Genomic DNA, 25,966 nt, shown 5'->3' on the forward strand with positions numbered 1-25,966 from the left:
TAAAGCTAATCACAAAGTAAGCATTCAAAGAGAATGAACTAACAACGCAATTATTATTATTTTTTTTTCATTATCATGGTCACAGAGAGATAAACATACAAAACAACACTGCTGGGATCCACAACAATGGCTCATTTGGCTAATCTTCCCTTTACAAGCGCCAGGATCCAATACGGACACTAGTTTATGTCCGGGCCTCTCCACTTCCCATCCAGCTCCCTACTTAAGGCGTGGGAAAGCAACAGAGGTTGGCCCAAAACCTTGGGACCCTAGGAATATCATTCTCTCTCTCCTTCTGTCTAGAACTCTGCCTTTCCAATAAAAATAAATAAATCTTAAAAAAATCAACTTGCTACTGTCATGCCCCTTTAGTCCAAAAATGTTTTAAAAGATGATTTTTTTAAAACAAAAAGTGTCTGTTTGATGATATCAAAATTGGTAGGAAGAAACATTTCCTGTTTGTCAGTTTTCTATCTAGGTGTCAGGTTTAAATTTGGAACAAGCAATGTATAGTGATTTTATCTCAGATGAAGGAAGAAAAAGAAACAAAACCTAAGACTATCCATTTGAAAATAAAATGTAATACATAATATGTTACTTTTCTAGTTAAAAAAGCTATTGTGCTGTGAATGGACTTAATTTTCTTAATGCAGCAAGTACAGTAAATAAACAAATCCAGCTCTAATTGATTTGGAATTGTTAGGTTGTGATTTGAAGCTTGATTTGGGAAATGCTGATGTTGAAAGATTATAAAGTAAAATTGATAATGAAAAGCAATATATTCCAACTGGAGAACAGCCAAAAGTAAAATACTGAGAACTAATTATTACAAGACCCTCCAAAGAAAATGAGAAGTGAAAGAGTATTCAATGGAAAGTTTGTTTGTTTTAAGATTTATTTTATTTTTATTGGCACGTCAGATCTACAGAGAGGAGAAGAGACAGAGAGGAAGATCTTCCATCTGCTGATTCACTCCCCAGGCAACCCCAATGGCCAGAGTTGAGCTGATACGAAGCCAGGAGCTTCCTCTGGGTCTCCCACACAGGTGCAGGGTCCCATGGCTCTGGACAATCCTCAGTTGCTTTCCCAGGCCACAAACAGGGAGCTGGATGGGAAGCGGGACCACCAGGATTAGAACAGCGTGTTCAAGGCAAGGACTTTAGCCACTACGCTATTGCGCCGGGCCCTAAATTTTCAATTTTATCGTGCAATTCTGTATAACATCTATCCCTCCAAGAAGGTTTCTGATTCCCATTTTCACCACTCTTGTGATGCATTTTTATTTTTGTAGCATGTTTATTAACTTCATGTTGATGGAAACTTACTATTTTTCACGTGTTGTGGACTGTGCTCACTGGTTCTGTGTTCTAAGGAATATATAACGAAAGTGTAGCAAGGACGGATATGTTCAGATATGGAGACAAAGTGCTGTATGTCTATGCATACAGACCAAGGATGGACTCCCAGTGAAAGAATTGACATCCTAACAGTAAAATGATGGACTCTTTGACAACGTCCATGTCTACATTGTTGGGAAACACTTCAATAACAGCATGATGGACTTGTGACTGTTCACGAAGGACATCCATTGTAAAACTAGAGGGGAAATCAATGGGGGACGGGACCTTGGGGAAGGACACAGGCAACCCCAGAGCTTATTGAACTATATCATAAAACAAAATAAAGTATGTAAAAATGTATACAGAAGAGATTAGGGAAAATAGTTAAATCTGATACTAGTAGATTAGATGTAAATACTGAAATATCATATCTCTCATCCAAAAATTCCTTCTCCTAATAGCAAAATCCTTCTTGACTTGGCATTTGCTTGCCTTGTAGGACACTCAAAAGAAAAAAAAAAACAAATAATTTGGGCTAAGTACTTGTAAGGAAAGTACTGAATGAACAAGGTAGTTGCTAAGAAAGCTTTGGTGGAGGTCTGCACAGACTCCCGTTGGGTAAAACCCACAAAACTGAAGAAAAAAAAAATAGACAGAAGAGATACTTTGTGAATGAGAGAAATTCATTCTGGTTGATTTTCATTACTTGTTGGCAGGAGAATGACCAACTGTCCTGCTGTAATGTAGGACTAAATGTAATGCGAATGTTTCATGATGAATTAAAACTGGAGTTTACTTTGCTTCAAAAGTTAATATGGATGAAAACCAATATCTATCTCTTAGTGCATCTTCTCCGTCAGGAGATCCTGCACATCCTACTACGAGTGGGAATTCTTTTCTTCTGCCAACAATCATTTGTACCAGAAACCTGCTCTGGCTGACTTGAGAGCTTGCAAAGGATGCGTGATTCCAGGAGATGATAAGAACAAGAGATAAGAAGAAGAGGCAGAGGAGGCATGGCCCACTATGGCATGATGTTCATAATGGACAACTCAGAAAAGTTGCTTCTTTATTTATACAAAAATCATCTCAACCTTTTGCACAACATCCAATTGTTTCATTTTTTACTTCATTATGAAAGAATGATTACAAAATCAATCCTAAAAAACATTATTATTATTTTACATCAGAGAAAATATTTTCAGCAAGGTATTACTCATTCAAACCTGCAGTGACCCAGCAGAAGCCAGGAACTCCACGTTTGGCAGCGCATGCAGTTACATAGGGACAAGTGGTTTACTTATATCCAAAAATCAAATCTCACTAAATATAAACTAACTAATATTCCTTAAAATATCAAGAGCACAGAGTTAAAAGAAAAGATCATAAATGAAAGGAATTTATAAAAGCATATAACATAGATTCTTTATTAAATCTTATAATCGATCATGCATTAATTACCACCACCTTCACCTAGTGCTGATTCAATCGTTTTTTGTTCTTTTGTTAAAGAGCAGTGAAAGGAATTAAGGCAACTCAGCCAATCTACAAACAGAGGGCCTTTTCAAGAAACTTCCTTTTATCTTTATAAACTGTTTTGTTTCCCTAAATATGAGTGCCAATATAAGGTAGAAGTTTTTATAAACTGTTTTCTTTCCCTAAATGTAAGTGCCAACACAAGTTGGAAATTTTAACCCATTTTTGGGGGAGAGGTTCACATTTGTCTCCCTTTAGAAGATGCCCCATATACTTTCTGCTTTCCTTGGTGAGAAACCAAAATGTGTCATATCATGTGTTGTAACAGTTCAAGGCGCATGGTAAACAAACTCTTTGTACCTCCATGATTCCCATCTACTCCAAGATATCATCAAGCCATTTCTTAAGGAAACCATTAGTTACATTAGGGCAAGCTTGTAGAGTGTGCATACGATGGGGTGAGGCAGCAATGAGGTGATTAGAGACATTCTGCTGGGCCTTGCCACTCAGCCAGAAACTGCTCGTAGGCTTGCTAACCGAGGAGCAGTGCTCATCTCACACCCATGCCATCTGACCCAACTACATGGCTTCCCGCACATCTGGATTTTTATGACATTAACTGTGAATCATACAACTTTTTTTAAAAAAATTAGGCTGCTATAAATTTATAGAAGCTTAAGTTCCATCTGCAACTACATTGGCAGGACCAGATAAAATGATTTCCTGAGCCTTAGAAAGCCTGCAGCTCAGGCATTCCCCAGCCGTGGCCACATAGAGAAATCAGAATCAGGGATCAGAATTGTGTTACACCCAGGACACCACTTGCAATGCTGGCTTCTGACATTAGAGTAGAAATTGGAGTTCCAGCTGCTCCACTTCCCACCCAAATCCCTGCCAATATGCCTGGGAAATCAATGGAAGATGGACCAAGTCCTTGGTTCTCTCCCACCCACTTGGGAAGCTTAGATGGAGTTCTCACATCGTGGCTTTTTGTGGATCTGTTATTGTCATGGCCATTTGGGGAGTAAACCAGCTCTGTGCTTTTCTCTATCACACTGCCTTTGAAGATAAATAAATCTAAAAAAAAAAAAAAATTAGATTCCCAAGAAGGTATAAGCCAGATTCTAAATTAATAGATTTAATTGTTAGAATTTGAGATCAGAAGCAAATGGAAAGATTATTACTATCATTGTGTATATTAATATGTGTAATGTATTACTTAACATAACAATTATTGTATTGATTTAACAGGCTATGACATTTTCGAAAATAAGTCTACATTTCTGGTTTGATCCTATATTTAACAGGCTATGACATTTTCGAAAACAAGTCTACATTTCTGGTTTGATCCTATTAAAGTTACGATCATTCTCAAAATCTGATAGAGAATTCCCGTTCCATTTTCTAATTCCATCAAAGACTGAATCATTTTGAAAATTCTTCCAATTCATTCACTAACTTATAACAACTAAAGATACACAGAAACCCACTGAATTGTTTTATGAAATAAAAGTGTAAATGCATGTAATATTTTAAAGACATGTTAGTTGAAAGTACTCCTTGAACTCATTTGACCAAGTATTTTCCCCCCGTTTTTAAAACTCACACCTGTGTTAAGACATACACTCTTCTTCTATCTGGTAAGCACAAGGTGTGGGAACTTGTGCAATAGATAATTAATCTGTATTGCTATCTATAGTTTCATAGTTAACACTGTCTTAGCAGAAGTGTGAAAACACATTCACACCTTTGAAAATGGATGATTAACTAATCAAATGACAATATGAATGTTAGACAGAATTACAGAAATGACTGCAAGGCAGAGCTGTTTATGATGATAACATTCTATTTAATTTTTAAGGGTGGATTGTTCAGTGTAATCTGTGCTCCTCAAACATCTCAGTGGATTTTCAAACTCTTAATTGTATGACTCCTCAAAAAAGCATAAAGAAAATTTCAGATTCTCCCCTAATGAAGCAGCTTTAAATACAAAAGGTTACAAAAGGAAGTGAGAGATATTGTTCAAGTCCACAGGCAAGGTGGAGCCAGGAAAGGAGAATTACATCTGAGTGAATACAATCTGAGTGAGTCAGTTGTTTTTCTCTCTGAAATTTGTCATTTCCATTTACAATGAAGACTATCCTGAATTTAAAAAACGAATATTCAGTCTGTTGGAACAAATTTTCTTTTGATCAACTGAGGTATAAAAATTCAAGTGGGGGAAATAAGCTGCTATCTTTATTATTTTTGTTAATTTTCGAAGTGTACCTAGATGTATGCATTTAAAAAATAACAACTGGGATCCACTGTTGTGGCATGGGAGTTAAGGTGCCACTTACAATGCTAGCATTCCATACAATGCTGGCTTAAGTTCCAGCTGCTCCACTTCTGATCCAACTCCCTGCTAAGGCCCTGGAAAAAGCAGAAGATGCTCCAAAATACTTGTGCCCCTGTTACCCATGTCAGGGACCTGGGGAGAAGCTCCTGATGCTTACCTTCAGCAGGGCCCAGCACTGGCTGTGGGGGCCATCTGGGAAATAAACTAGCAGATGGAAAAACTCTCTCTCTCTCTCTCTCTCTCTCGCTCTCTCTCGCTCTCTCTCTTGCTCTCTCTCTCTCAAATTCTTTTTCTCCCTGTTTGTAATTGCTTCAAAATAACTAGATAGATCTTTTTAAAAATGAGTGATAATTAGAAAAAGGCAATGAAACTGTTGAAGGAATGCTCATCTACTAATAAAAGGGTGAAACCAGTCCGCCACGTGCATATATACTTTAAAATATCCACATTCATATATTGAAGTCTAAGCGTCTATTTGTCGTACATATTGCTTACTGTCTTAGAGTGTGATATTTTAAAGGCATTTGAATTCTCCAGTAATGCATTGACATATGGCTATATATCCAGCTCCATACCCTGTTCCTAACCATTCCCACGTTTTAGACAAATTAGGCATTCCATTGAATAAATATTAACCAGAAAATAATGAAAAAAAGTTACCACAGTAATGCAACTTCATGGGAAAACTAGATCATCCAAATAGAAACATGATTTTTCAATTGTAAGTTAGTCCTGCATTTCTTTGTTACATGAAAATTAAAATTATATTGATTAGCTTTCTGTCGGTACCAAGTAAATATGCTGTCAATTATTGTACCTTGTACTTACTAGTGAATGCGTGTGTAGGCGTAGGTGTATACACAACTTATTCTCTCCACTCCAACCTGGCTTCTTTTTTAAGTATTTATTTGTTTCAAAGGTAGAATTAAACACACAGAGAGAAGGGCAAGCAGAGGGAGATCTTCCATCTGTTAGTTCACACTTCAAATGACCATAACAGCTGGGACTGTTCCAGGCTGCAGCCAGGAGCCTAACGCTTCTTCTGGATCTCTCATGTGGGTGTAGTGGCCCAAGAACTCTGGCCATCTTCCACTGCTTTCCTAGGCATACTAGCAGGAAGCTGGATTGGACATGGAAAAGTCAGAACTCAGTCCAGTATCTATATAGGATGCTGACCCTGCAGGCAGCAGCTTTACCCACTAGTCCACAGCACTGGCCCCGACAACCTAGCTTCTATCTCCATTTCTCTACTGAAACCTCCAGGCCAGAATCGTTACCATCTACGCCTTGTCTTCTCAATAACATTTAGCACCACACAATAGTCCTTTCTGTTGAAACATCACCTTATCTTGATCTCTGTTCCATTATAGACTCTGGAATTTACCCTACATCATGTCCTGTGACATCTCATCCGTGGCTGTGGAGCAACTTGATATGTATACTTTCTCTTTAAAAAAAAGGTTTATTTATTTTCAGATAAGAATTGGGGCAGGGGCGTGGAGGGAGAGAGACTTACACACACACACACACACACACATACACACACACACAGAGAGAGAGAGAGAGAGAGAGACAGAGAGCCAGGGAGGCCGGGGAGAGAGAGAAGAGAAAGAGAGAGAGAGAGAGAGAGAGCTCCAGATAGCACCAACAGTCAGGACTGGCTCAGGCTGAAACCAGGATCCAGGAACTTTGACCAAATCTCCTACGTGGGAGGCAAAGGCTTAGATACTTAGACCATCTTCTGCTACTTTCCTTAAGCCATTAGCAGGGAGCTGGATTAGAAGTGAGGTCATGCAAAACTTGAACCAGCAACCATCTGGCATATGCTGGTGTGGCAGATGGCTGCTTTGCCTTCATGCCACAACACCAGCCGGGAAAGTTTTAAGCCTGGAAAGTTTAAACCTCTAGTTTAAGTATCTTTATTCACCGTCAGTCCCATATACATGTGTGCATACACATCCATGGCTCATATGCGCACAAGCATGTAAGTGCGTGTGGGGGACACTGCTTTCTGTCCCTCAATTCAGCCCCTTCACTAGGTTTTCATCAGTGACTGAGGAGGTATTCCTTCTCACACAAGCAGAAATCTACCACCTTTCCTTGCTCTCCCATCCCCCCATCTCTTCTCAACATAAATATTTCTCCAAGTGGGAATTTGGTGGCGGTTAGGGAGTGGAATCCTAGACTATGGAATTGTACCATAAAATTCAAAATTAAAAGTAAAAAAAAAATTTTAAGTGATGCAGGTGCAGCAAAAATAAAACATCTCTCCGCTGCATCCCGGGTACCCACCCCCGTGCAACACGCTGGCTGGTTTTATTTCAGCTACTGTACTTCTGATCCTGCTCCCTATTGTCGGTCCTAGGAGAGAAGCAGGAGACAGCCCACCTGTTGGGTCCCTGGCACCTACCTTGCAGACCTGGGTGGAGATCGCAACTCTTAGCTTAGCGTGGTGCAGACCCCAACACAAATACTTGGCACTTAATTATTTCTTTATTCAGTTCTCAGAACAATGCTATACATTATAAATCTTGATTTTTTAAAAAAAAAAAGATTTATTTATTTTTATTTGAAAGGCAGATTCACAGAGAAGGACAGAGGCGGGGGGGTCTTGCATCTGCTGGTTCATTCCCCAAATAGCTGCAATAGGCAGAACTGATTCAATCCAAAGCCAGGACTCAGGAGCTTCTTCCAGGTCTTCAATGTAGGTGCAGGGGTCCAAGAATTTGAACCATCCTCTACTGCTTTCCCATGTTGAATCAAAAGTGGAATAGCAAAGACATGAACCAGCACTCCTAAGGAATCCCAGCACCCCGGACTGAGGCTTAGCTTACTATGCCACAACACCAGCCCAAAAGTATTATTAATCAGGTCATATATAATTTTTTTTATATCAGTGATTATTTAAAACTATAAATAATGAGGAATTTTATCTGGCAAACATCAATCTCCTTATACAATTAAATATCAAAACTTCTGAGAATAAGGAATTTCTCACTAAGTCCATTTATTTTGCCCAAGTACAATCATCATAATTTTTATCTGAAATGACATAATAACTATCAATGTTTACCTCTAAGTTCATCAGAAGTTGACAGTTTTTATTTTAACTTTTTTAGTTAACAGGAAATATGCTATCACTTATGCTTAAACATCAACCTGCCAGGCAAAATTAGTCTACAAATTCAAGAAAGTATATTTCATGCTGAAAGCAAATAGGATATGCAATCTTTTATGACTAATAATTTCCATAATTAGAATACTTTCAAATAATTAATGATGAGTAGGATTTTTCATCTTTTCTGAAAACATGGTTTATGCTGCCCTCTTAATGGTATGTTAAAGAGGCTGTCATTAGCAATATTTCACAGATGGATTGTTATTCAAAAATTTTTTCATGTATTTCTTTTACTTCCCAGATTTTTTTTCTGATATCAGAGTATAAAAAATAAATAGGTTGAAATAGGAATAGAATAGATGAGATCATCTATTTTGTCTCCTATAAGCAAGCCCTGAACGGAAGAAGAATGGATTGAAGAAAGGTTGCATGATACATCAATGCCAGTGGGGAAAAGTTTGCCTGTAGCACCAGAGAAAAGGGCAAAGAGAGTGAGGGCACATCACCCAGAGCCCTCCCTCCAGTCACTTCAGCTAAATGGGTGCTTCGCCTTAGCGGTCATAGACTATTTCAAAACCAGATATCAGTGAAAAAATCAGTAGGAAGTAGAAACCAAGAAGACAAGTAAGCAGGTAGCTATGTTGGACGGAGAGAAGGCTGGAGAACATCAGGTTAAGGCATATCTAGCAAGGGCTAGGCCATAAGTCAGCTAAACCCCCTGAATCTAAGAGCTCATGAATTAGCAAGTAGCTGAAAAAAGTTAGAAGTCTCCTTGGTAGTGTTTCTGGTCAAAATGAAAGAAAGTTAGAATTCCAGTTGATCAAATGTCGCACGAACTTTTTAAAATAAAAATTAATTTTAAATTAAACATAATTTAAAATACATACTAAACAACTATTCTGGCCAGGTAGAAAGAGCATGATGTGTTCTGGGCAAGCAAAAATTGTGAAGCTGGAGTGTAATATGAAAGTGGGTTGAGAAACAAAAGAGAAAAAATAATGTGGGTTGAGTACAGATTGGGAGGACGATAGGGAAACCGAAGCCAAATGGAGGCCAGATCTGTGAGCAACCTTATCCAGAGGTTACTGATTCTCAAAGCGTGGTCTTAGGATTAGGACATTAGCATCACCTGGAAAATATTTTCAAATAAAAATCTCAGGCTTTGTCCCGGCCCAACAGAATCAGAATCTCCAGGGCAAGGTGCATTGCCCAGCAATCTGAATTTTAAAATTAACCTTCCAGGTTAATTGAAATTTTAGAACCACTGTTGCAGTGCAATACTAGACTGCTGGAAGTAAACAAGGTAATGATAATTCTTCCTTAGGATAAAAATACAACTATGAGGGATGACCTAAACTAACAGCTGAACTCTGCGGATATGGGCCTATACAAGAAAAAGGTTGAGGGCCCAGTGTGCTAGCCAGTGGCTAAAGGCCTCACCTTGTACATGCCGGGATCCCATATGGGCACGGGTTTATGTCCTGGCAGCCCTGCTTCCCTTCCAGTCCTCTGCCTGTGGCCTGGGAAAGCTATCAAGAACAATCCAAAGCCTTAGGACCCTGCACTGTTGTGGGAGACCCAAAAGAAGCCCCTGGCTCCTGGGTTTGGATCGGCTCATATCTGGCCGTTGCAGCCACTTTGGGGGTGAACCAGAGGACGGAAGATCTTTCTCTCTGTCTCTCCTCCTCCTCTCTGTATGTCTGACTTTTCAATAAAAAATCAACAAATCTTAAAAAAAAAAAGAGGTTGAAAGCCACATGTCTTGGAGATATTCTGAGTTTGGACATGATGACTACAATGAAATGAACACTGCAATATAGCAAGTCACACACATTTTTAAAACTTTCCCAGTATATATGAAAGTTGTGTCTACATTAAACAGTAGTCTATTTAGTCCTCAATGGCAAGTGTCTAAAAAAATATTTTCATTAAAATACACTTTCTCATTTTTGTAGGAAGGTTTTCATCAATCCTTCAGGATCCTTTGCTGTGTAATATTTAATCCACTCAATGGAATAGCAGCTTGAATTTTTAAGAGTTCTTCATGTGGACTTAATGCATTATATATCTTGAGGAAAAAGATACCAGAAAGATAACATGGGATCATTTGATTTGGGAATAGCACTAGTGAAAAAGCACTGGAAGCTGAAAACTATTATCAACCTTTGATTCTCCCACACCTTTTTAGGTCTTTTGTGGCTCCAAATAATAGTTGACAATTTAGTTATTTCAACCACATTCATGAATCATGAACTTTTCCCATATAAGTTCTGTTTATTAGAACATTATCAGCTAGGACTCCATTTATCCTTTTCATCTTTTTCTTCTTGGTTAGTCGATGATTTTTAAGTGAATTCTCTCTCTTTTTTAAATTTTTATTTCAATTAGAAAGGCAGATTTACACAGAGAAGCAGAGACAGAGAGCAAGATCTTCTGTCCACTGATTCACTCCCCAAGTGTCTGTAGTGGCCAGAGCTGAGCTAATCTGAAGCCAGGAGCCAGGACCTTCTTCCGGGTCTCCATATAGGTGTGGGGTCCCAAGGCTTTGGGCCATTCTCTATTGCTTTCCCAGGCCACAAGCTGAGAGCTGGATGAGTATGGGACCCTGGCGGTTCAAAGCCAAGGATTTAACCACTGAGCCATTGCACTGGGCCATTTAAATTCTTTATTTTTCATGACACAGCATTTATATGAAGTCTTCTGGATTTTGGGTTGATTTTCATCTCTAGACTGCCACGACATTTTCTGTCATTGACATCGTATGTCATGTGTCTGTTTCTCTTTCTCCGTACTTGAGATCCGTAAGGGTGGGGCCTGAGTTCTTAGGGGAATAGTGGGTGCTGCATTCCAGACATTTTCCCTACTTTGGCTTAATTGGGCAAGGACAATTTTATTTCCTGAAAATGAGCAAGAATTTCCCTGAGTTGTTTTCAGTGCAAGTGATCACCTGATAGTTTCACCTCAGTGTACAACAAAAAGCACTACTGCTCTCCATCAGCTCCTGTGAGAAATTCTACAGAGGATCACAGCACCTGCCCAGGATCACAATAAGGGAAATTCAATAAAAGCCCTGCCATAGTACTAGTATTACTTGCATTATTTTATTTTTCAGGAATAAAATTCTCTGACCTCAGAGAAAATTGTATCTCACAGGAGGCCACCCAGAAAGCAATACATGGTGAAAACAAAAAATATGAACTATAGATAGGTGAGATGTGTGTTTTTCACACTTTTTTTTCTCACCTGATAAGTGATAGGGCACACTGCTGAATCACCTTTGTTCATTTGAGGGATGTCTCACGTAATACTGATTTAAATATAGAATTTCATGTGTAGGGCAGAGTAGCTCTGAATTATTAAAAAATGTATATAAGTTGTGTGTAGTATGGTAGCAGTGGAAAAGAACAGCTTACCAGCAAGCAAAAACTGAAGAGGAAAAGGATGACTCTCACAGCTGCACAGGCTATGACTCACGAATGGCCTACTGAGTATCAGACGATACTATCAGGATTTGCAATAGGTCATCGTTAAGACTCAGATCAATGACTGAGGTGGACTCTTATCAATGACCGCGAGATGAGGACACTGAGACTAGGATAAGTAAAGCACTGAGTGTCACACTAGAACACAGATGTAAATATGCACATGAATGAAGCTCATAGCTACAGAGTTGACCAAGAAGAGTGTAGGATCACACGAATACAAGGTTCAAATACCAGTGCTGGTGGAAAGGAAGAGAAGAAGTGTCACACTGGGAATGAGTTTTTCTAGACGGGACTATCAAGGAACCTTTTGGGTTATGAGAGATATTCTGTGTTTTGGTAGGGGTGGTAGTTAAAAGATGCATATCTCTATCTATCTATCTATATAGAAAGTCATCAAACTACACAAATGCGTATGTTCTTCACTGAACAGAACATAATTTGCATCTCAATTCAAAAGCCAAAAAGTAGCTTAAAATATTTTTACTTGAAAGAGTCAGAGAGGAGAGACAGGGTGAGAGAGACCTTCTGTCCACGCATTCACTCCCCAAAAGACTGCAACAGCTGCAGTTGGGCTAAGGTAGGTTGCCAGGGCTGCAGTCAAGTGATTTGTGATTCAGGAAGGATATTAGGTCTTTACAAACAACTTGAGTGTTGTTAGGAAATTCATTGTGCCCTCCAAAATGCATATGTTGAAGTTCCAGCCTCAAAAACCTTAATTTGTGATCCTATTTGGAGAGAGGATCTTTAATAAGGCAGTTTAAATTAAAATGAAGTTATTAGTTTGTTCACTGGAGTATATCCCAATCCAAAATGTGGTGTGTTCTTACCAGGAAAGATCAGGATACACACACACAGGGCGAAGACATAAGTAGGGTGTTGACATCGTGGCTTAGTAGATATAACTTTTGCCTGTGAGGCCACATCCCATACGGATGCCAGTTCAAGTCCCAGCTGTTTCACTTCTGATCTTACTCTCCTCTAATCACCTGGGAGAAACAGGAGAAAGTTACCCGAATATTTTGGCTTCCTGCTATATACGTAGGAGACACGCGTGAAGCTCCTGCCTTAGACCTGGCCTAGCACTGGCTATTGTGGCCATCTGAAGAGTGAATCAGTAGATGGAAGATTTCTCCTCCTTTCTTAATGTAACTTTGATTTTCAAAATAAGAAATAAATCTTTTTCTTAGACACAGCGGAAAGGTGAGCATTTGCAGGTCAAGAGGAGAAGCATCCGCAGAAACCAAACCTGCTGACGCCTTGATCTCACACTTCTAGCCTTCAATTGTGGAAAAACAGTTTCTGCTGTGTAAGCTCTCCAGCTTTGGAAACTTCATCACTGTGGCCGGCATGCACCTGAGTCCACTCATGTCAGAGAAGGCCCAGGTTGCGGGGCCAGGTAATAAATTATGCTGCTTAGAAGGCAGTCAGGGACACCAAGGACTGGTTAGTGATCCAGGTAAGAACTTGTCCTAAACTCCGTCTGCTAATAGGGATGGGGCATCTAATAGTCCTGCAAATTTGATTCTCACTGACTCAAAGATAGGGTAGAGTGGACTTTGGGGTGCAAAGCCTTTACTTCTGATGTTCGGCAGCTAAATTCGCAGCAAGCTGGGCTGATTTACCATTTCAGCTTCACAAAATAAGTGTGTACCCACAAGCAGCAGACAGGACTGCCACATCCAGTCAGGACTGATTCGGTAAACAAGTAAGATATGTACTTCTATTCGAACATGCTTTGCCTTTTGGAAAAAACACAGAGGGATACCCGGCTCTGTGTGTATTTTCAATGGCCAGTCTATATTGCAAGCACTTCTTTTTTACCTTCACATGGTCTAGCATGGCTTAGTCAAAGTCACTGCTCCCTATGGCAACTGCCCTTTCTTCCTAACTGCTGTCTGCCTGGACACTGGTCCAGGAATGAGGATCAGGGAGAGATCATTGTGGCCATGAATACACATGTTGCCATGACTTTCCCATGTGAAAATACTGGCAGAGGAAAGCAGTCGTTTGGAAAGCCTCTTAATGGTTTTCCCCAGTCTCTTAAACTCAATCAGGAAGTCTTGGTTCCTATTTTACAGTTATTCTCATATCCACCCTTTTCCTATACATTTCTGTATGATCCAGGTCAACATTTTATGAAACTTTTCCCAAATTCAGGGTTTTTTTTTTTTCTGCCCTAGCTTGAATGTGGGTGCCTCACTTGGGTCTTTCTACATTTTGTCGGAATGATTTGTTTTGGATTTCCACATTCGGTGTGCTTCTAAGCACATTTATAAAACAGGCAAGGGAAAGGACCCTCTTTCCCGCCTGGTGGAAGGTAACGTTAATTCCCCTCGTTGGCACCTGGAGCTACAGCTGCAATAAGGGCCCTAATGCCCAAATAGGCCCTTAAACGGAAGACCTGCTGAGCAGAGACCCACTTTGTGTCCAACTTCTCTGCCAACTGACCAGGCGGAAGCAGCAGCAGGGGAGCAGGGCCTGCAGGTAGGAGGGGAGGGGATGATTTTTGAAAGTCCCAAATCCCTCGCAGGGAAGAGACAGCTGCTCCTTGTTTTTCTAAACATCTGTGCCATCTGTCCCCGGCCACGCCTCACCCGGGCAGAGCAGACTGGAGCAGGTTCCAGGTGGACTTGACAGGGAGGCAAGCCCCGGAGGGGCTGGGGCTGGTGTTGGTGGGGAGTCAGCTGAGCCTGTGCGACCCTCCCTCCAAATTCCTTCTAAGGGAGCGGCAGGGGAGTTCTAAGGAGGATACGATTATCTTCCTTCATTTTTTTTTTCTCACGAAACATACAGGTTTAATCGGGAGAGTTGGCTTGAAACGGCCCTCAAAGAGGACTGGACGCCCTGGGGCTGTTACAGAAACCCCTAGAACTCGGGAGAAAGGCCCACAGCGCACCTGCTTGGAGCTGGTGGGCTGCGCACGGACGCGCATGGGGCGCTGAGCGCATTTCCCAGCAGCTTGTGTGCCTGACTCCCCTTTGCGGACACAAAGCCCTGGAAAACAACCAGGGTTGTTGGTTGTTTTTTTTTTTCTCAGGTATTTTCCACTAGCTCCTGCTGGAGCCTGGCTGGCTCGCAGTATTTATGAATGAATGCACGTTAATGAAGAAAACCATCTAGTCTCCTTTGGTTTTCAGATATACAGTAGGAAGCTCCGACTTGGGACTGGTCGCCACATGATGATTTCCCCCAGCCCCGGCGTCCCCTCAGCCCGGCCACGCCCCGCCAGGACGCCCCGCCCCCTCGGCGCGCAGCCACGCCCCCTTCGCTGGAGCCTTCCCACAGAGATTTCCACTCCAGTTCCTGGGCGGGCGGCGCGCAGGCGCACAGGGCAGCGGAAGCAGGAACGAGGGAAGGGCTGCCAGGAGCTGGCGGATCTTCGCGAAGGGCGTCGCGCGCCTGCCCCTCCTCTTCCTCCTGCGGCTCGCGGTAGCGGGAAGCTCCGGGCGACCGCACGTGGAGCCGAGCTCCTCCCCTCTCCGCCCCCTTTTCCCTCCTCCCCCGGAGCCTCCCCGCCGAGATGGCGCTCGACCCCGACCCCGCAGGTACGGGGGCTTGATGCGTGGTTTGCTGCGGGACGTTGGGCTCGCGCCGCCGCCATCGGGGCTGCCCGCCGGGCTGGGCAAGGCCCGAGGTCCTGAGGGTAGCACCGACCGGTCTGCACACACCCCGGCCTCTGTGGCGGAGTTTTCTGGCCGGCCCCGGCTTCTTGGTTGGCTCGGGGTGAGGGTTAGGTGATGGGCTTCGCGGTTGTTGCGTGCAACATCTTGTCCTTTGGTGACTTGCAGACATCTTCTTCCAGGCGCAGCTCATCTCTTCGCCATACTTGTCTCTGCTTAGGGGCACAGAATAAGCACTCTACAGGTGTAGGCACCTTTGACCCAGAAGACATTTCATATCCGTGCCGGGGCAGGAGTTCATATGCCTTTTCTCAGGTTCGCGAACCCGCAGTTCATCCTTAGCACGCTACTCAAAAAACCCAGCAGTTCAAGAAACGATTCCTGTGACACGGCGTTTAATGGGGGAGAGCCCCCAAAGCCTGAATGTTTTAAACTGTCATGCCTCTACCTTGCTTTGTCTTTGCAGTAATTGTTACTCTAGCATTCTCTTTGTAGGAGACCATCTGCATATTTTCTTGAAAATTTAGGCTATTTATGTAAGAGTATGGATCTGGAAATTAGTTTTTGATATGTATATATATTATAACATCTTACATTATTAGAATATCTTATGATATAATATTATAAGATATATTATATCAATCCATCTCTTCCTTTGATTGATGAATGCAAAGCGCTGAAGGCCTTGGATGGTAGTATGGCTTGAAACCTTTGGCTAGTGCGTGGTGGATAAGCAGTATAACGTGGCTTGAGCACAGTTTCCAGTAGTTGAAATGCAGGAAAGGTATTAGGTAGTGATGCGTGTTGGGCCTCAGGTGAACATCTTGATTTGAACCCAGGAGGATGGACAAGGTGTAAATGAGGGGATGACTGAGGAATGTTAAGGTGTAGTCCTAGGTGATTCTGGTATTTCTGAAGTGAAACTGACCTTGAAATCTTATATAGCTGAGGAAACTGAAAATGCAGCGGTTAAAGTCTTTCACGTGTGTTGGCTCTTTCATTGAGGAGGACAAGGAAATTTGGAAGCAGGTGTTGTTGATACCTGTTTCCAGTTTCTTACCTTCCAGTTCCTCTCAGCCTCTCTGGTCTTGTGACTTGCTCAAGGCTGCACAGCTGGTTGCTCCTACAGCCAATTCTAAAGGAAATCTAGGTGATTGGATTTCTGGTCCCATTGTAGATCATGCTTCAGACCCAAGATGCCAGACACAGGAAATGAGCCACACCAGAGGGCTTTATTTCAGCCAGGGAAGTAGCAAGGGACAGGGAGATAGTGAAGGCAGAGCACAGCGGGGGGGGGGGGGGGAACAGAGGGGAGAGGCATCTTTAATGGCCTCAGGGTAGGGGAATAAGGAGTGTGGATCAGGGATTGGCAGGTGCCGGCTGTAAGTGAACTAGAAATGCATGACTCAGGGGATTGTTAGAGCGCACCGTTTAAACCTGAAGGTCACTAAGTTTAATTAGGCAAGTGAGCATTTAAGGTGGCTGAGGTCTAGGAGGTTTATGGTAGTGTAACCAGGTATTCAGGGGGATTGAGATGTGGGCAATTGAAGACAGTACTGGATTAGCAGGGATTCGGAGGTGGCCCTGAGTCCAGGATGGTGGGTTCAGTCCTCAAAGTTCCCCCTTCTACCAGTTTCTCTGCTTCCTATTCGGCTTCCTGCCAACCCTCTAGGGGAGTAGTGGTTGATGATTCATCAGACGGAAGATCTTCCTCTCTGTCTCTCCTCTCTGTATATCTGACCATCCAATAAAAATAAATAAATCTTTATAAAAAAGTAAAACAACTACTTCAGACTTATATTTTCATTGACCGGAGCAGTATCATCAGTTTTGCATAAGGATGTTAGTCATGTATTTGTAGACATCTCTGCACTTAGAGAGGTCAAAAAATATGAGAACTGTTATCTTGTACTTGATGTAAGTAGGCCAAATAGACTTGTGCCCAAATAAGAATGTTAATACTTCTCTTTCTTCCACACAACCCGTTTTATTTTTGCATTTTAGAATGAGATTGAGGGGGGAAATTAAGAAAGTGTTTACTATCCTACATTGTGTTTTTTTTGCTTAAGAATTATTGTAGATAGATAATTAACATATCCTTTGATCTGTAAAAATTTAAGCATGCTTAATTGGAATGTAGAGTTTCTAGTGTTTGTGATGCAGAATAAGAAAACCTGCCCCTCTTAGCCCTGCATGCTCAACCCTAGCATGATGTGAGGTATGGAGTAGGTGCCTAACAAACATTTGTTGAGAGAATAAATATATGTAATTATGAAATACTGGATCTTTTAAATATGCATGGCATAATGGCTTTATTGTGTTTTTACTCTATGCTAGAAGTTAAAGTTATAGAGATCAGTCGTTCTGTGACGTCAGAGTATATTTTTCTTAGTATGGCTATGTGTAAGAGTTTTTTGGGGGGAGTGGAAGAGGGGCTTAAAAACCCCAGCATTTATGATTTAATTGTGCTGGACTGGGCCCCAGCATCAGAATTTTCTAAAAGGTACAGGAAGTATTGAGAATTTCTGGTTCCTAGATATGTCTCAGGGTACTTGGACTGCAATAACAAAATACCATAGGCTGACTGACTCACAAACACATAGGCAGGTGGCCTAAACAGCAGAAATTTACTCCCAAACTGTTCTGGAATCCAGGAAATCCGGCTGAATTGACTGACCCATAGGACTTTTTTCTTTGCTTGGTGAGGGCTGCCTTCTCATTGTGGCCCCCACCACCCCCACCATCACGGTGAAGGGAAAAGGAGATAAGGGAGAGAAGAAAAGAGCTGAGAGCCCCGTGCTTGTCATCGACAGCTGCAGCATCTGACTTTGGTGCCAGGGGAGCAGCACGGACGAGCATCCACAGAGCCAGTGGCAAATCACATGTATTACGTGATGTGTCCTAAGGTCCTAAGTCCTTGGGGTAGGTGAATCTTGGGGCCAGAGAAAGGCGAAATCCCTTAGAGTTGCTTTGGGGTCAGGAAGAATTTTGGGTTGAAGAGATATTGAGTTGCATTTTTGAGTAAGCTTTAACAAAGGTAAATAAAAACAAGACATAACTAGAGCTTACTTATACTGAATTTTTGCCAGCTTACTTTGAGTTCCGAATCTCAGCTTTCTTTATACTGCTTCTAACTGAGTTGATAGGTACAAAATAGTTTCTTCAACCATTCCTTCTACTCTTTTGCAAATATTCATTGTGCTCCTGTGTACAATATAAATGTAAGCTGATTTTTCAGATAAAGAGGATAAATGCTCAGGATGACAAAAATGAAGCTGTAAGTAGAAAATTTAAGTTGAAGTTCCTCATTATTAATAAAAGATAGTTGAAAATGTTGTCTGAGTAACGGTGGAGATGGATCCATCTGTCTTTACACAGAGAGCAGAATCATGTGGAAGCATTGAAACCTTTTATAGTGTTACCATTCTTCAAGAATTTTCATTGACCTTCCTGACATTTGGGTACCTCTTTGTTTTGAAAGTAAACTTGAATTTCATCCAGAAACAATCTGGTACCCAATGGGATGCCAGCATTTGCAGGTGGAGAATTAGCCTGTTGAGCACCATGTCATCCCCAACTATATGCTCTTTGTAGAAACTTTGTGATACATTGTAAGATGAAGAAGAATTAGTAGGGATGGGATGGACAAAGGGATTAAGGGACATTCATCGAGTTGGATATTGCTCTAGGTTTATTTAAGAGAGAAAATACATGAGTGAGGTAGTGTATTGCTAAGAAGCATACACTCTCATTTCCTTCTCATTTTTGTGTCTGTTCCCTGATTGCTGATTTTTTTTTTTTTACAAAATAGTATTAAATAATGCTTGTAAGAATAGAAGTTTCACCTTTTGTAGATGAATGTAAAGTGAAAACTGGTTCATTTAAATAACTATGACTGCAGTGGAAATTATAGCACATTTCTCAAACTGGCATGTCTCATTGTGTAAGTTGATTTCCTGCTTCGGTGTGCTTTTAGGTTTGTTGTCTCTTCTAGCTACATGTTAAAGTACTGTGGAAGGAAGAAGTTTTCACACCTAACAATCTGCAAAATCTGAGGTCCAAGAAATAGATATTATTGGGAAATGGGCACAAGTAGTGTGAACACCGTGGTTATCAGCAGTGAAAGCTGATAGGACAAAAAGTTCAAGTGAAGCACATTGTGACATATGACCCAGAAACTAGCAGAAACAAACACCTCTGTTTCACTGATGCAATTTTCACATTTTGTATGAGTTTGAGCTTATAAAAATTAGATTGCTGATTAATATTTTGCTTACTCTCTTTGAAGGTGCTTTAAAGTCAGCTAAGAAGCCATTCTTTTGCTTTAGTTTTTATGTTTTTGGTTTTGTGAAGGAGACACAGAGCGTGAACTCAATCTGGCAGTAGTAGCCGGAGCTGCGTGCGGCTCCTACTGTGAAGTGGCCATGTGATCCTGGTCTCACTCTGGTGGCAGGAGTTCCACGACGTTTGCCATCCGTTCTACCTTCCAGGTTCTGCAAGAGCAGGAAGGTACAGTAGAGCCCTTGTTGAACCCCAGTACTTCACAGCACACCAGTGCCTTAATCCTTGGCCTAAACTCACTCACTCCTAGCTTTATTTTTTTCAAAAAAAAAAAAACACCAATTTTTTTGCTATGGTAGGAATTTTAAAAATCATAATTCTGTATGAACTTAACTTTCTGAATAAAATTGAGAATTATGAAGCTTAGAGTTGATGCTTGTTCCAAATGCTGCTTCTGAAAGCCAGCTGTGTTATTTAAGGCTTGCTTTGGTCCTTTAGTGTAACTGTAGAATTCAACTTGGCTGTTGAAGAGGCCATCTGCCTCACCCTGTTCTTGGTGATTCCTGGACAGTTTGGAACTTGGTTACGTGAACTTGACATTGCCATTTTTTTTTTCAGAGGTCTGCTCCAGTTAACATCTGTGAGCCTCCACTTCTTCATCTGCAGAGTGGACCTGAGAGGGTTTTTGATGAAGACCCTGGTTCACACTGCCCTCATCTCCTGGTGTCACAGCCAGAAGGCGAGCAGGATTATTGAGAAGAATGTCTCCTACTGATTTCCCTTTCTGTTTAGTCCGGGTGGCTCCAAGGGAGTAAGGTGAAAGGATTGCTGCCCAAGACCTCTCTCCCCAACACCTTTGCCGCCTTTACAGGAGGAAGATATGGGCGAGCGGCAAGGTTGGGCGGCTGGTCCTCAGCATCCCCGTCTTACTTCTGCAGAGAGCTGGAGGCTGTCTGGCTTCCTGGTGTGAAGCAAGCGGTGGGAATCTAACAGTGACAGCTGCGGTCTAGCTGTGTTGTGTGTGTTGTCATCTGTCTGGGGCCTTTCCTTTTGATGCTTTTGGTAGCTAGTAAAGAAGAGGCACTTAAAGACAGAAACTGTTGCTAATGAGAACATTCTTTTTTAATGAGAACATTTTAAAGCAAGCATTTTTCTTGTTTTTTTTTTCTTCAGAGTGAAAAATTGCCCCCCCCAATTTATTTTTCAGGAGCTAGTCTAACTTGGAAGTTAAAAAGTGCTGTTATCCTCAATAAAGAATGAGCTTTTCTAAATCAGAATGTTTACATTATTGAAAAGGTTTGCCTTGCCCTTAATGTATCTTGTTCTTCCCTACGAAAGAGTCTCTAATACTCAGGTGTGTTGCACTGTTACCTTTGTGGGTCCCTAGCCAGTGCTGTTGTCAGGAGCCTTGTAATATGGTGCTGCCATATCGTGAGAGTACATGAGCCCCTGAGCAGAATCTGAGCTAACAAATTCAGCCAGTGAAAAAGGTGAAAATTGACTTTCAGGTGATGATAGAATGTTGAGGAGTTAGAGCTTTGGAAATTTTCCCTGATCCTTTATCCCAGTATAAATTCATATGACTTTGTAGTAGCAAACTTTTAGAATTTGCTGGAGAGGGAGGGCAGACCCTGTTTGTATGTCTAACATAGTCTGTACCGCTATGACATTAAATTACTAGTGCTCGCTTCGGCAACACATATGCTAAGATTGGAATGACATTAAATGAATGGAATCATGTTGTAATTTTGTAAATAAATGTGTTATATCTACTGTTAAAAATAGCTTTGAAATTGTACGTATGTGTGTATAAGATTATAATTAATAGTGGTTATTTGTAGACTTTCAAATAAGAAAAATCTATCAGAATTTATACATTTCTGAATACTGTCATTTCTGATTTAACACCAAGAGTTTGGAAAATTGAAATCAACATTCATGGAGTTTTAGGATTGTGTCTTCATTATGGAAGGTTTTAGAAGAATAATTTAAGGAATTATTGGGAATAATTTTTAAAATGTTTTTGATATCAATATTGTAACAGTAGATAATATAGTTAAGTTTGTTACAATTTACTTATGGAAAATGGTTTAGTATTATAAAGCTATGCCTGTATTCAAGGAACCAATAGAAAAATCATGTTTTTAAGTATCTGAAGACCATTGCAAGATTTATGGGTTAAATATTAGATTCATTAGAACACATTAAGGTTGTATACATTCAGACTGCATAGGGCAAAGGAGATAAAATTTGTAAATGATTTCATCAAGTAGATCAGTAATAACATAAGTGGAGCAGCCGGGACATGACCCGGCACCCATATGAGATCCCGGTGCATTCAACGTGAGGATTTTAGCCACTAGGCTACCATGCCGGACCCAAGTACTGTAAATACACACTTTATCAATCCTCATTTATCATCATGGATTTGTTTTTGTTTTAACAGAATATTCGGTATTACCTGTGGCAGATTTTATTTTACAGAGAATGCCAATACTATAACATTGTCTCCCATCTTTCCCCCTGTGTTGCAGAATGGTACTTTCCATGTGATTGCATGTGGGCTGTTTGTAGTGGCTTGAAGCAGACCATGAGGCAGAAATGAATCTGCTGCCGTACCGCAGGAACCAAACAAATGGAGAACCTGCATGTGGGTGTTTCGAGTTACAGTCCTAACTAGCCATTTCAGCCTAGGTATCCTGTGTGGATAATAGGAATCCAATCCCTGGAGCCATCACCCCATCCAGTGTCTGCATTAGTAGGAAGCTGGCATGAGGAACCAGAGCTGGGTTTTGAGCTAGGCATTGTGATGTGGTATCATCCCTAGCTTTGCTCACTCTTTCTTTCCTTCTTCCTGCCTTCCTTCCTGTCTTTCTTTCTTTCTTTCACAATTTATTTTTATTGGAAAGGCAGATGAAGAGAGAAGGAGAGAGAGAGAGAAGGATCTTCCATCCTCTAGTTCATTCCTTATATAGCCACAAAGGCCAGAGCTGAGCCCATCTGAACCCAGGAGCCAGGGGCCTCCTTCTAGGTCTCCCATGCAGGTGCAAGGTCCCAAGGCTTTGGGCCACGCTTTACTGCTTTTCTGAGCCACAAACAGGGAGCTGGATTAGAAGTGGAGCAGTTGAGATATGAACTGCACCTATATGGAATACCAATGCTTGCCAAGGGAGGATTAGACAATTGAGCTGTGACCCAGCTTTGGTCTTACTTGGTGATCTAATTGATTGTTATAATCTCAGATATGAAGTAATTCTGTCAGAACTTCAGTCGTGTTTTTCTGTTGACTTGCTGCATCCATAGCTTGTCAGTGAGGTGCGATGTGCAACTGGTTCTCATGCCTTTCTATGGACAGAGTGTTCTTCACTTTGTGTCTTTTATGATTTGGGGTGTTTAGAGATTTCGTCAAAGTCCGTTAAGGTGGTTTGTGACCGATTCCCGTCTGAGGACTCCTCTTTTCGTTTGTCTCAGTGAATGTGTTGTTCTTCAAAATCTGACTGCCTTTACTCAACTCTCATGAATTGGTTCCTTTGTGTTGAATAGAATTTTTCTTCTATTTCACTGTGTGTCCTTCTTTATAACTGAGTGACTCCTGGATCTTGTATGTTGACTTTGCCTTTTGAGCTGTTCTGAAAGTATGCATTGTCAGTTCATAGTTGCCTGGTTCTAGAAGTTGTTGGGAACAGCAGAGCACCATGAAGAGTTGGGGTTCCTGGTCTTCCTGGGTGTCACTGGATTCTGGGGAACATCCTGGTCCTTTGGAGATGAATTCTTATACTCATTTACATCTTTTACCCATGTTCTGAGGGCAGCAGAGAAGGGGGACGTTTGACGCTTCCTCAAGTCTTTCTAGCACTTAGTTTCCTGTAGGGCAGTTTTCTGGCAACCCCATGGTTGCTGTTCTGCAGCATGGGCACCCACATTGGCATCTGTTTTTCACCTGGGTATTCTGTGGGGGATATGATTATCTGTAGATTGATCTCATCTGTCCTCTGTCCCTGGAAGCTGACTTGGCACTTGTTACTTTGGATTCATGAGGGTACTTTCGTTCCCCTTGTTTAACTTGGAGTTTGAGAAGCAGTTGGGATTCCGGAGCAGGTGGCTCATTGTGGAAGTTGTAAAATGTAGGAATCCCATGAGATTTGTTTTATATAAGGATCTGTAGTAGGACTTTTCTGCTACCCTTAGTCCTAGGCCAAAGGGCTACTTCTCTGTCTTCTAATCTCATCTGGATATCTAATCTTGAATATCAATATTGGTAAAAATGCTTTTTGTGTTTTAATAAGGAAATGATTTAGAATTTAATTTTGACCATTAAATGGATGGATTGCATAGGTTATAGTATGAGGTAAGTGTGTTTATTTCAGTATCAGGAAGTTTTAGAAAGATGTTGCCTGTATCTCTCACACTTTATATTATTGTTGTATATGAAAAAAAAGTACCTGGAATGATTTTCAGTGAATACAATAACCTCAATTTTATCAAGTTGCTAAAGAGATTTTGGGGGTTGACATTGTGGCATATCTGGTTAAAATGCCACCCACCCATGATGGCAGCGTGCCGTTTGAGAGCCATTTTGTGTCCATTTCCAATCTAGCTCCCCGCTAGTGCTCCTGGGAAAGCAGTGGAAGATGGCCAAGTGCCTAGTCCTGTGCTACTGAGATGGGAAACCTGAATGGAGTTCTGAGCTCCTAGATCTAGCCTGGCCCACCCTCCATCATTCTACTGTCCAACTAATGGGAGGGAAGTATTTTCTCTCTCGCTTTCTGTTTTTGTCTCTCTCTCTCTCCCTCTGTCTTTCTCTGCCTCTCTCCCCATCACTCTGTGTCTGAAATACGTAATTAAATCTTTTTAGTTTGTTTGCATAGGCTTTTAAATGAACTAGAGTGCTGATTTTTTTAATTTTTTGGTTTACTTGGAACTTAAAGACCTTTTTTTTTTTTTTCAGAACAGCATCTCAGGCATGTTGAAAAAGACGTTTTGATCCCTAAAATAATGAGAGAAAAGGCCAGAGAGAGGTGTTCTGAACAAGTTCAAGGTAAGATTCCAGTATTCAAGTGAAGATCAATTTCATTTTTAATAATATGATCTGAATTTAATCTTTAACCTCAGAGCCAAGTAGTCAGTGAATTAATATGTATGAATTGCTTCTCACCTTTCACTGAGATACCAGTATTTCAGCTTTCAGAACTTCCAGGCGGTGTTTAATTCATTTACAATTTAAAAATATTCCCTCAGATTACTAGTAAAAAAAAAATTTTTCCCCAGTGGTGCAATTATATATGAGAAAAACTTGGTGTATCTATTTTGGAGAAATGAAATATTCTGATGAGTTTTGACGGGAAAATAAGCGTATCAAATCTAATGTGTGCCTGCTTCTCATCTGTCAACATATTCCTACACATATTCCAAGATGATTTTCTTTAAAGTCATTGTCTGTTCATGAAATCCCAGTAGGACTTAAAGTGAGTCCAGTGTCTGTTTTGTTTTGCTTTGCTTTGTGTCTAAATGGAGAGTACTAATACAAATCCATGAACACCTACAAGCAAGGTTTCTGTAGAAAATGTTTTTCATATGAAATTTACTTATGTCCTACATGCTTAGAGGCATATTGTTGGTTAATTTGTAACATTCTAGCAGAACTAACCAAAGCAGTCGAAGGTAAAAACATGAGGCTGTAACCCATGTATATATGATGAGTAGTTAGAAAAGCACATGGCAGAATTACTCTAGAAACGAAGGCCCTTTAAAACGGAATCCATGTCTTAGGGTTTTCATCATAGTGCAGCAGAGTTGAGCTGATTCCGGCTGTTTCCTTGCTCCCCTTAGCTTTCTCGTGAGGATGGTGGTGGGCACTGCAAGCTTCTCTCCAGAAGGGACAGGCTGTATGAGGTTTAGTTTTAGCATTGTGTCAGTAATATGCAGATGCTGGGAACGTTTCCATCAACCCCCATTTCCCGCCATTTAGAGATGATCTGTGCAATGGATAGACGGAGGCAATAAAATAAAAGAGCAATTGCTTGCATTCACCATTATGTGATGGTCGTCTGTGTTGGTCAGTGACCTATTCCACTTTGAAATTCATTCATAAATTAGTAACTAAAAGAGTCACTCAATGGTATTCTTGCTCTGACCATGAATTAGTTGTTTAATTGGAGTAACCACAGCCCCAGCACCTGCAGGTAAGATGCGGTGTACATCTGGCATGGGCAGGTGTTATGCTGATGGTCTCAACTGGTAATTCTCCACTTGCCTCAGAATTTTTAAATACATATGCATGTTCTAATTCAGATGAGGGAGAATGAAAT

General features: G+C 41.1%; 1 protein-coding gene across 3 annotated transcripts in view; it reads left to right on the plus strand.

Moving 5' to 3' along the window:
* Window positions 1-15,163: 15,163 nt before the first annotated feature.
* The window catches only part of CMC1 (C-X9-C motif containing 1), a 39,686-nt gene continuing 28,883 nt past the window's right edge, over window positions 15,164-25,966 (plus strand). The window contains exons 1-2 of one of the 3 annotated variants that reach the window (XM_058657133.1): window positions 15,164-15,302; window positions 24,607-24,696. In XM_058657133.1, coding sequence (XP_058513116.1) covers window positions 15,278-15,302; window positions 24,607-24,696 — 115 coding nt within the window. In that variant the 5' untranslated portion in view covers window positions 15,164-15,277. Of the gene's footprint in view, window positions 15,303-19,798; window positions 19,887-24,606; window positions 24,697-25,966 lie in introns of those variants that run through there. The other 2 variants (XM_058657135.1, XM_058657134.1) reach the window with 2 other exon arrangements.

Source organism: Ochotona princeps, chromosome 30, assembly GCF_030435755.1.
Source record: "Ochotona princeps isolate mOchPri1 chromosome 30, mOchPri1.hap1, whole genome shotgun sequence".
Classification (NCBI taxonomy): domain Eukaryota; kingdom Metazoa; phylum Chordata; class Mammalia; order Lagomorpha; family Ochotonidae; genus Ochotona; species Ochotona princeps.